The sequence below is a fragment of the Hemicordylus capensis genome, chromosome 2 (assembly GCF_027244095.1).
Source record: "Hemicordylus capensis ecotype Gifberg chromosome 2, rHemCap1.1.pri, whole genome shotgun sequence".
Lineage (NCBI taxonomy): Eukaryota > Metazoa > Chordata > Lepidosauria > Squamata > Cordylidae > Hemicordylus > Hemicordylus capensis.
Genome location: NC_069658.1, coordinates 131,637,848 through 131,650,020, shown reverse-complemented (window position 1 = coordinate 131,650,020; position 12,173 = coordinate 131,637,848). Strand labels below are relative to the sequence as shown.

The following is a 12,173-nucleotide window of genomic DNA, read 5'->3' as shown; positions in this document are numbered from 1 at the left end:
GCGTGGCAAAAAGCTTACAACTGTGCCTATAGGTTTCCCCTTTTGTGGCTAATAGCAACTTTGGTGTAAGGTGTCGGGGTGGGGTGGGGTCAATGTTCCCTCTAAGAGGGATTCCCAGATGTTGTTGACTACAATTCCCAGAATCACCAAGCAAAAGCCACTGCAGCTGGGGATTCTGGGAGTTGTAGTCAACTACATCTGGGAATCCCTCTTAGAGGGAACAGTGGTGGGGGTGTAATGTAAGTCACAGAATCCAGGATATTGGTACAGAAGAGAATTTCCAGAAGATAAAATACAAGGGTAAGCTTTTAATGTATTTAGAAGCATAGGTGAGAACAGGAAATGAACAGACAAGTTGTAATTAAATCAAATGCAAAGAAGAACAGTGGGTCAGCACAAACACAGTGCTGTACAGATAACAACTCAACCAACAATAAGTTTAAAATGGTGAACGAGGGAGATTTAGGATCAAGATTAAGACTGTGAGAACAGGTCAGCAATGAAATGAATTGCTTAGTCATGGACCATCCTTCTTTCAAGCTTATCCAAAGAAGAGTTGGATGGGCAGGTATGCTTCAAGGAGGCAGAAAATCAGGTTTTGGGGCTGGATTGGTGCCAATGCCAGTACTGTAGCACACCTACGCATTAAAAACTGAGTACGAACTCCTAGTCACCATTTCTCAGGAGTGGATTCATGTCGTAGCTAGAAGTGAGCCAGGAAATATCTGGTTCCAAGTCTCACCTCAGCCATGAGCTTACTAGTTGGCCTTAGCATCATCAACCTCCCTTGGAACATGATTGTTAGCAATGCTGGCCTAATTTACAGGGTTAAAAGGATTACAGAGCATAATACACTGAAGACTCCAAAAGCACTACAAACATGCCAAGAACAGAAACTAGATAGAGGTTACAGTGGTACCCTCTGGAGTGCCCATTTCACACCCCAGCTGTCTTTATAATAAGCAGTACTTAAGTACTGCTACACTAGGAATCCATATGCTGCAAAGATTGCGGAAGTTTCCTGTCAAGATGAGTCACAATGGAAAGCACTGGAGTAGAAAGATCTGCAGGGGTGGAGAGAGAAAAGTGAAAGGATACGTTGCTTTAAGTTCCATGCCTAGGGTGTGTCAAGATAAGTTTAGCATACATTTGGCCTTGACCTTAGCAGAAAGACAGCCAGTAAGAAATCTACTGGATAAGCAGATGAAGGCACATGGTGGGGGATAAAGACTCATTCACTGCTTGCACTACTTTAGGAAGTGAAGAGTTCTCAATGCAATTTGGTTTTCCATATGCAGTAAACAACTACTTTTGACGGTCCTTGTCTACAGCAGCAGACAAGAGAGGCTAGACTAGGATCAGCAAGACCAGAGTTCAAATCCCCACTCAATCCAGATGACCCACTCTGGGTAGTCTTGGGCCTGTCACTTTCTCTCAGCCAAATCCACTCCACAGAGTTGTTCCAAGAGGCGGAAATGGCTGGGTGTGAGAAAGGAGAGAACCATGTGCACTGTCGTGAGCTCCTTGGAAGGGTAGGGCAAAAGTGCAACAAAAAAGAGCAAAGCCTGGCAGCCCAGATGATCAGGGACCATATTCTTGCCAAATAAGGTTCCTCTCCTCTCCCACCACAGGCATAGGGTTCTGGATGAGACATTTTTAATCATCATTTAGAGCTCTCTACATCTATTAGACAGACACATCTCCAAAGCAATGGCAGGAATTTGCCTCTTTGATGCAGCTCACCAACTGGTTAAAATCTAGTTTTCATTAGAGAGATTTCCTCAGTTCTCATGGAAGTACCAAAGTATTTGTAAACAGAACAATGATCACGATGGGGTGTTGGACATTTTCCTCTTCTTGCCCCACCCTCACTTTGAAGCCCAGGAAAAAAGCCTTTCAAGGACAGAGATGAATGTTCTCAGCTGAGGTGGTACAGTCCTGAAGTTAGGCTTGATGGCTTATTTCTGAGCATTTGCAAATAAGCAGGTGGAGATTGTCCTGCATGAGGACTGTACCGTTTCCAAGAGTGAATTCATCCCTAGCCAGCCAGGAGCAGACAAACACACATTTTCCCTACAGGTAGTGGAGAAAAGGACCACACTTAGGCAACTGGGGTGGGGTGGGGGTTAATGGAGCCAGGAGAGTTTGTAGGGGAGAGCCTCTGTACCACGCATCAGGTGATTACAGCGATATCTCTTGGGCTACGACTGGTCCGTCTCCTTTTGCCATTTCCCTCCTCCCTCAACCCAGTAGCATGGGAAACAAGAGCAAAGATCTCCACACTGTTCTGTTTGGCGGGCCCTGCAACAGTTTCCAGCAGCAGCCATTAGAAGTCTGTTGCAAGGAAATCCAGAGTGCCAGGAACTAGAGGGCGTGAGTAAAGGTACTTCCCCAGACAAGAGGGCACAGCCCCAGAACGTTCGGTTACACGTAGACCTCTAGCACCGGCCAGAGAACAAACAAACAGATTGGCTGCCTGGCCTCCCAGCTAGCCACGAAATAGGGCTGGCCAGATCACTAACCTGACTAAGGCGCTCGCCGTGGAGTCAGGCGCGAGGCACACTCACCCTTACTTGGAAGGAAACGCCTGCTTTGACTTGGCTAGTTAACCAGAACACGAAGAGAGGCCAAGCCAGCCCCAGCTAACCAGCCACGTCAACAGCTGCAACTGCCCACCGCCGAGGTTAAGCCTAATCAAGTGGACACAAGCAGGCGTTTAGCGAGGCAGGGAGGAGGAGGAGGAGGAAGTGCTGGGAGCCGCCGCGGCTGTGTTCATATCAGGCACAGCAGGAGGAGGAGCCCGAGTGGAGCCCTCAAGAGGCTCGCGCTGGGGAAGAGACAAAGCTCTCCTGGAGCAGCTCGCAAGCGAGCGAGGCTTTCCCGTCGCTCTGCCTGGCACATGTTCACTCAGATGCTGATGCAACAGAACGAGCCCCAGGGCAGACTTTCAGAAGCACATGGATAGCCGCACCCAGGCTGGAAGGAGAACGGGCGGCTCGTTGGGTGCCTCCTCTCAGCCGCCCATGCAAGTGACCATTTGTAATGAAATGCAGTCTCAGCCTTAAATCCCCAAGCCACACGAAGGCTTGGTGTCAATGAGCACTCGCAGGTCCTCAGCAGGACAGGCAGCCGAGAGATGCATGGGGAGGGGGTTAACTCTCCTCTCCCAGCCACAGCCCCGGGCGAGGGAGTGTAAGGAAAGCAGAAGGCTGCTGCTTGCGCAGAAACACCACGCAGGTCTCTCCCAGCCGCATTGCCTCCAACAGAGGGCTAGCAGCTCCTTCCTACCTCCCGGCGCCTAGAGGCCTATTGGAGCAGATTTCCCCCCTTGCAAAACCCTTGTTTCTTACCAGACATGTTACGGTTTTCACCATCTCTGCAGCTTCTCTGGGTTCACCCCTGCCACTCGTCTCCGGATCTAGCTCGCTGCCTGCTGCTGAAGAAGCGTTCTCTTTAGCGCCGCCTTCCCCCATCGTCTTATGTATGGCAGGCATGACTCCAGCGGACATTTCGGCGCAGGCGCTCTGGTCTCTGGACCAAGGAAACCTGCAGCGCTTGCGCAGGCATCCCCCCATCCGATCGGGCGGGAGCTCAGACTTTCTTTCAATGGCAGTACTAGGTGCCGATCGAGATGGAAATTGGATCCGCGGCAGCACTGCTGGAAGAGATGTGCGAATGGAAGGGATAAAATGTAAAAAGTCCACACGATTCTCCATTTCCAGCAGCGAATACTTATGTTTGCAGCCCGATCCTGTCTATGCTTTCACAGAACCAATTCTCATTTATTTATTTCCAAGGAAGGCTGCGAGCCTAAGTGTTCTTCCTCGGGAGTAAGTTTCATTGAACTAAGTGGCCTTAGTTCTGAGTAAGCCTGCTTAGGATCGAACTGGTTTCATGTATGCTTAAGATTTGCAGCCTCCACGGATTTTCTAGACTCCACGGGTATTTTTACCCCCCCACCCCTTCGCCACACTACACGAAGAAAAGAGATGGTCATCAATAGAGCTTCTTTCTAACGAGGTTGTCGCTCTTTGCTTTCCGGAGGAGCGCCATTGCCTTTCAGAGAGTGGCACAACAGTTCGACAATTGAAGCTTACCTCCTTAACTACATTTTCCAGACTGCCAAAAACAAACCCCCTCAAAAAAAAATCGTACCTGGTGAATTTCTGCCTGTGGTAGCAGTGGGGGAAATGTTGGTGGCCTTGCAAGCAAATAGGGGTGTGTAGGTGTGTGTGGGGGAGATGAGTGTTTTTCTCTGCATTTTGAAGAGCACTTGATTTGGATCCAAAGGAAGGCAACAAAGATGGTGAGAGGTCTGCCCTTTTTGTGATCGGTCTGATTATGAATGAGAGGATTAGGTTATCCCCCTTTTAAAATGCATGCTTATTTGTGAAATGAGGGTTCTAATCAGCAATATTTTACTTTTTATTTATTGTTAGATTTTTATACTGCCTTTCATTAAAACAATCTTAAGGTGGTTTACAGAACATTTGTATCAAAATGTTTTGATTGTGAGTGCAGTTATCATGGTTAATCACTTGTTAATTAAGATACATTAAGATGGAATAGAACACCGTGTGCTGAGTTATAAATGCACATATATACAATGTATGCAGAGGCGTAACTATAGGGGGGGCAGGGGGGGCACGTGCCCCGGGCGCCATATTTTCTGGTCACATGGGGGGCGCCGACATGACAAAAATTTCTTTTAATTTTTTTTAAATTTTTTGTTAATACAAATGTTTCCTGCTCAGTGCAGCAGCGCTGCAGCAGTCAAGGGAGCGCGTAGGCAGCCCATCCCCCACGAGCGGTCCCTTCCGCGCCGCCCGCGCCCTCCCCCCCATTGCTTTGCTGGCGCCTGGAGGCCAGTCAGTGGCCTGGCTTGGCGGCGGCGGCGGGCGCTTGTGAGGAAAAACCTAAGTATAATGTAGTATGTTGTGGCGCGGTGGGGCGCGGGGGGCGCCATTTCAGTGCTTGCCCCGGGCGCCATTTTCCCTAGTTACGCCTCTGAATGTATGGATAGAAAGAATACAGATTATCTACTTGTTTTTATGGAATATGGCTTTGGGCAGATCAGTCCCTTTCAGCTTAACACTTCCCTGGCCTGTTGTGTATAGTGGTGTCAGAAAAGGGGCAAACATTTCTTTTCCCCAGACAACAAGTACCTCAGTCCATTGCTGGATCCCTGAAGGGAAACCACTTTTTACAGTAGTTCCCCATTGGCTCACTTAGAGAAGCATTAATACAAACTACATTGCTATTTTTCTTTCAGAATGTCAGCAAGTGGGACAAAGTTCACCCTCTACCCCAGGAATGCACTTTGCCCCTTCTGTGGCGACCAGCTTTTTCCTTTTCTTTCTGGTGCCAGTGCCACCACTGCTGTCGTAAAGCGAGGTCTGCTATCCTAAGCCATATGTATTAGGGAGGGAGGAGGTTCCATTGAACTTGGTTGGAATGACTTCTGAGTAAACAGACTGAGGGTTGTGGAGCACATCGTTTTAAAACTTTGGTCCATGGAATAAGGCCGTTTTTACAGATGATGCTTAAATGGATTTTTGCATTTTCTGAATCTGTAATTCAAATTTAAAGACCTGCCTCCTCCCACAGGAACCTGCCTGCATACTAGGATTGTCATTGATGAGATGGTGAAGTGAGTGGGGACAGGGCCTTTCCTGTTCTGGCACCCCATCTTTGGAGTGGTCTCCTCAGGAAGGTTTACCTGGTGTGGGACCTGATATATTTTTGGCACAGGAGTAGGCTGCCTTATTTGCCCAGGCTTTTTAGTGTGCATTAGGGTGATCTCTGCTTTTATACTGGTTTTGTTTCTCTGTTGCTGTGTTTGATTTGTTTTTAGGTAAGCTGCTTTTTGAAGTTTTTTTTCTTTTTTTTAAACCTCAAACATGGTGTATAAAATTTTAAATTAACACATTAAGTAAAACCTGCACTGGCTGGAATATACATTCCGTTTGAAGGTGGCTGATGTGTGCAGAGATGGTCAAAGACATTTTGGACCACAAAGCCAGTATGGCTCCTCCATGGTTGTAAAAATAAAATAATTAACTAATTAGTGATGTTTTTCTGTCTTTTCATTCCCAAACTTGCTGCATGTAGAGCCCAGCAGCAGGGCCCTAGTTTAAAAAAAAAAAGTCTGTTAAAACGTACAGAGACAGCTTTATTCTGAATTCAGGAAAAACTATTTTGAACCACAGGAGAATTTAGTATGTTTTGATTTTAGAACCTTCATGCTTGAATCACTAGAAGATTCTTCCATCCCAGAAGAACTTTGCCATGCTTCCTCCCTTAGGGTTTTAAAAAAAACCTCAAAATCCATCTGTTTAGAGAGGTGTTTAAAATCCTTTCATGATAAATTGATGGACTTTTTATTTTTATGTGTTGTTTTTAATCGAGTTTGTTTTAATTGATTTTATTTTATGCTGTGTTTTACTTGTTTTGTTGTTTTAAGCTTTATATTACTTTAACTGTTGTGAGCTGCCCTGAGCAATATTGTGCTGGAGGGGCGGGGTATAAATATTTTTAATAATGATAAAATAATAGTATCTATCCCAGGAAGCCACAACTTGTACAGTTGGCTCTGAGTTATGCACCCAGTGATAGGTCAAATTCCAGAGTGTCGGTCTTGAAGGAATCACATGGTGGTAAAGTAGGAACATGCAAACTGTGCCCAGTTCCTACATTCACTCCAGGAGCCACAAATATTCCATTTGTAATCACCAGCATAGCATCACCTTCATCAGGGCGGTAGCAAGGTTGGAGTGGGCCAGGGGACAAAATGTGCAGATGGGACTCTGGCCCTGCCACCTCCTCACCTTTTTCTTTGGAGAGGCAGGAGGGGAAGAGCAAAGAAGTAGTTGCCACTCAAGCTGGTGGAGCCCCTCTCCCTTAGGGGCCCAGACAGAGACATTTGGCCCCCACCCCTTGTTCAACTGTAGCTAGCCTATGCCCCCTGACCTTCATTATGGATATAATGTCCAGGATTATAGTCCACCCACCAGCCTAATCTGATGCATCTTTCCTTGGAAGTAAGTCTCACTGTGTGATCAATGAGACTCACTTCCAAGGAACTGTGTGCAGTAATCCCAAGCATATTTGTGTGGGCGTAAGCAGCATTTAACTCAGTACGCACTTCTGGGTACAACAGATTGGCTACCGGTATTGAAAGAGCCAAGAAAGCCCCAGAAACCAAGCATGTGGTGTCAGCAGTTTCAGTTTCTCTGTATAACACCAAAGGTCATTGCAAAACAATACCTTACTGTATAGAAAGAAAGCCATACAAATACATACATCCCCTGCTAACTGAGGAAAGAGGCACCTTATTAAAGTGGTGATTCTCTTTATTGAGCAGGGAGAGAGTAACTGGCCCGATCCATCCTCAGCACAGCATCCCTCCAATGAATGATGCTGGTGTCTATCTTACAGTTTTTTTAAAATATTATGAGCCCTTTGGGGACAGGGAGCCATCTCTATTTGTTTGTTTGTTTATATCTGTGTAAACTGCTTTGGGAACTTCTGTTGAAAAACAGTATATAAATATTTGTCGTTGTCATATTCGTATTCCAGTTAGAACAAAATATAAATGCAGTCAAGATAACCTGTAGAAGTACTTTGTCATGACAGTGTCTGCTCATAACAGGTGGTCACCACGAGAAAGCACTCATTGACTGTTCATAAACATTTATTCAGGAGCAACACCAAACTCTGTCTCATCAGTCACATATTGTTATGCATACTCCAATGGCTACCATAATTTCAGCTTGTAAAATGAATACACCTTTCCTACTGTCTTTTTTTTTTAAAGTTAACAGTGACAAAGGCCAGGTTATATCAATTGACTTGAGTGGGGCATACGTGGTGGCAGTAGCAGACTTGGCCACTGGTGAGATGGCAGCCAGGTTTACCAATCAACTTGAGTGGGCCAGTGGTGATATCGCTGGCTTCTGGAGTGCTGGGCAGCCAGGTCCACACATTGTTTTGGATAGGGAGGTGCCCTGCCCAGTAGACTTTGCCTCTCATGGTGAGGTAGCCCTGGCCACTAGCACAAAGAGAGCCAGGTCTGTTTTCTGGCTTTCTTTCTTGAACTGGTAGCCCTGGCCTCCAAGAACCGGTAAACTTGGCTACTGGCTTGAAGAGATTTGCTAGATGACTTGGCACATGGGAGTAGACAAACACCAAACAGATTGCATTTCCTCAAGGTCATTCTTCTTTTTCATGGATCTACAAATATGCCTGGGGAAATGAGGATGTGTGGTAGCCCTACACACTCCCCACTTCCTTGATTGAGGAGAAGTTTCGGGGGGACAGTGCAACAGGGATTCTTCTGGCTTCCTTATGGGGTCTGTTTGCAATATCTATCTATCGATGTAATTCTCTAAGGCGTACCTGTAGCTAATCCCATGTGTGGAAGCTCTCGCAAGAGTTTGCGAGCAGAAGCACTGTGGTAATTGGACAGTGGGGATTCCATTTACAGATAGGGAATAGGAGCCTGTGATGGTTAAAGTCGGTTGGAATGCAACTGTTACTGGTTGGAAGTTCTTAATTGTAGAGGAGAGGAATCTATCTCTCTATATAAAAGGATAGTGGGCAGGGGTCTGCAAAGAGAGGGTTCATGAGGGAGGAAAGAGCCCCTTCAAGAGAAGGAGGCTGCCACTGTGTGAATTAGATAAGGAAACAAGATGAACAAGATCTGTTAACTCAGGAAAGGAGAGAGAAAGAAAGAGAAAGAGAGAAAGAAAGACAGAAGGGAGGAGCAAGTGGAGGAGAGAGAGAAAAAAAGAAGGGAGGGGGAGAGAGAAAGAAGGAAGGGTGAGGGATCGGCTTGAGCCTGTCAGTGGCCTGAGGGGAACGAGCGGCCATGGCGGGACCTATTGGCAGCAAGGAAGGGCCCAGGCAACCACTGCTGCTGTTTGGGGCTACTGAGGTCATTGGCAGAGGGAGGCAGGCAGGCAGGCAGGCAAGGGACGGGCCCAGGCCTGTCAGCGGCCTGAGGGGAACGAGCGGCCATGGTGGCGGCAGGAGTGAGGAAGAGCCTGGTCAACTGCTGCTGCTGCACCTGTGGGGAGGAGCAGGAGTGGGGCTCGGGTGAGGGTGGGAAGGTCTCTGGGGATAGGGGGCTGCAGCTTGGCCAATACTGTAGGTGCCAGTAATGCTGCAGCTGCGACCAAGAGGGGTGAGGGGGATGGAAGCAACCAGATGGAGGAGGAGCAGGAGTGCAGCTCAGGTGAGGGTGGAGAGATCTCTGAGGTGAGGGGGGCTGTGGCAAGGGGTGAGGGGAACAATCAAGTACTAGCGCACAGATGCTCTGCGCAGGTTAAACTACTTTCATTTATTTACAAATATATAGGCTGAGCATTTGCTGGAAGTAATCAACATGGAAACCCCTACAAGTCTGCAAAAGACCACATCAGCTACCCAAAGAGCCCAAAGTGCTTCAGCTCTCTGCTCTCTCTCTCCTAGCTTCTCCATTCAGCCTGTCTTTCTGTTTCTTTCCACTGAACACACACACCTCCTTGGCTGGGAGGGGAGAGGAACAAGTCCAGGGAAGGCTCCCATTAAGGGAGCCTCCTGAGGACAGTGAGGGAACCGTAGTTCTTTTCACAAATTTCAGATTCTGAAAGGAGATCTGGTCTCACGGTAGCAACATGAATTGTCCCTTTTGCTGAGCAGGGTCTGCCCTGGTTTGCATTTGAATGGAGACTACATGTGAGCACCATGAGATAGTCCCCTTAGGGCAGGGGTTCTCAACCTTGGGTACCCAGATGTTGTTGGACTTCAACTCCCATAATCCCCAACCAAAGGCCATTGGGGCTGGGGATTATGGGAGTTGAAGTCCAATAACATCTGGGGACCCAAGGTTGAGAACCCCTGCCTTAGGGGATGGAGCTGCTCTAGGATATCTCCAGCTAGGGCTCGGAGAGACTCCTGCCTGCAACCGTGGTCTGGGTAGACAATACTGAGCAGTACAGAACCATGGTCTGGGCAGACAATACCAATGGTCTGACAAGTTATATGGCAACTTCCTATGTTCCTAAAACAAGGCTTCACCTTAGGGCAGCCACTCCGGAGGCCACTTAATAACAATTAGACTTCAAGGTTGTAACAATAGTTATCTAAGTCCACCAACAAGTAGCAAGCTGAGGAGCATTACTAAGGATCATTACTATGCTGTTGGTATGAACTGAAAACACAATCATGTAACAGTTAGTTTTCCACAAAAAGTGGAATATAAAATAATAGTATTGCTGCTGTTCATGATCCATTTTACTAAAACAATACCTTGTGAACAATGGATTTTTTGTATGGCAGCCATATCCAGTTGAGAATTCTTGCTGCACAGTGGAAAGCATACTGACTCAGAACTTCTGAGTGAGTTCCAAGTAAATTCCAAATTCCAATGGAATTTACATCTGTGTCAAGTTTTATGGAGTAACTTGCTTAGAGACATAGTCCCATGCAAGGAAGATGGCGTAGGACTGTAGCCATAGATTCTGGCTTTAATCACAATCTCAGGCTCTACTCTAGTCAAATTTGTCTGCCTACAATTCATAATTAGGTAACGTTTTATACTGTTTAACCCAACAGTTTTTGTCTGTGTGTTCCTCTGTGCACTTTTTAGCATGCAGTCATCCCTCATCTTTTGCAATTTTAATCAACAAAGAAGTGCTTTATATATACACTCATGCTTTGATTGAAAGCATGCATTTCAGTTTTTGACTGCATCACTGCAGCTGGGATGCCATTAGCTAAATCCAAAAGAGCTTTTTAAATGCACCATCCACTCCACTTTCAGGCTGGTTTGCAACAACCCTTGTCTGCGACAACAACCCAAAGGCCTAATTTGGCCTGGAGTGCACATGCATGTAGTCTTTTGATCCCTTATCATTTGGTTATTCGCTACTCCGTGTCTTACAGATGAATGTCTGAATGTATTCCCTAGAAAAGCGCACAACTCATTCTCATGACCAGCCCTACCGGGGTAGGACAAGACTAGGCCAGGTAGGGCGAGTCATCTGGGGCCCCAGAATCACTCACAACCCCGCCACTCCTCCTCTGGGTAACCCTGATCAGCTGCCCAGGTTTAAAGTGAGGTTGGAGGACAAGCACATGCCTCCTATCTCACTCACTGGTCATCTGGAGCTCTGTGCTGCCGGCAGACATCTTTATGACAGAGCTGGGGAGAAAGAGCAGCCAGGCAGTGCAGAGCTTCCCCAATGCACTGTGCTGTTCACTCAGTGCATTATGGGATACTGGGGGACACCCAGCTCCCAAATGCAACCCCGAGGAACGCTGCTGTGACATTCGTGTGGACGTGCAAGCGGCAGAGCCGAACAAGGCTCCAATGGTGTAGGAAGAAGCAGGTAGGTTCCTGCCTTCCCTCCAGCCCACCCATCTTTGATCATGAGAGACTATGATGCAATTTCGTCTCCACTGTTGCATCTGTGATGGTTCATTCACAGTAGAGATGTACAGGGCATTTGTGTTGTGTAATTACTCTGTTTTTGTCCTTTTTTGCTTGCTTTTACAGTGGTTGCTGCTGCTGGTGGGCAGCAGAGGTCTTCATTATTTCCCCACCGTTTCTCATTGCGGTGTCAGACTGGGGCACTGTGGAGGGAAACTGTGGTCATAATAGGCCAGTGGAGACTATCATGTTTTTGTAATGGCTGACAGTGTTTTGTACTGATGATGTGTCCAGGGTTTGGGGACAAAATAAAATGGTGGCTACTACAAAATATGCTGGACCTCACTGGCAGAAGTCACCCCACTCCTCCACTCACACACAATGTCTCAGACTGACTCTGCAACTTGGGCATTGTGGGAAAATAAAATGGCAGCTACCAGGAGGCAGATGCTCAGAAGACCTCTGCTGCTTACCAGAAAGGGTGTGCACTCCCTGTCCCCAAATGGGTAGCAAATGGGATTATGCACCTTTAGTACGTATTCATTGTACATCACATTTGTTTTGTAATGAATGGAAAACAAGCTAAGTTGGCCCCATTTGGTTCACTTTCCATTGAGTCAGAAAATGAAAACACACCCTTAATCTCACATTGTACATAATCCAAAATAAAAACAAAACAGAATAAATATAAAACAATTTCATTTTTATTTTATTTCAATTTTATTCAGTTTCAAGAATAAAAACAAACAGTTAAAAATTA

The 12,173-nt window shown here is 46.7% G+C and overlaps 1 protein-coding gene across 2 annotated transcripts in view; it reads right to left on the bottom strand.

Moving 5' to 3' along the window:
- The window catches only part of LOC128345852 (thioredoxin domain-containing protein 2-like), a 30,718-nt gene extending 20,365 nt beyond the window's left edge, over window positions 1-10,353 (bottom strand). Inside the window, exons 1-2 of one of the 2 annotated variants that reach the window (XM_053298424.1) lie at window positions 10,291-10,353; window positions 3,351-3,655 (exon numbers count right to left, since the gene is read on the bottom strand). In XM_053298424.1, the coding sequence (XP_053154399.1) occupies window positions 3,351-3,655; window positions 10,291-10,324 (339 nt within the window). In that variant the 5' untranslated portion in view covers window positions 10,325-10,353. Of the gene's footprint in view, window positions 1-3,350; window positions 3,659-10,290 lie in introns of both variants that reach the window. The other variant, XM_053298423.1, reaches the window with a different exon arrangement.
- Window positions 10,354-12,173: the final 1,820 nt, after the last annotated feature.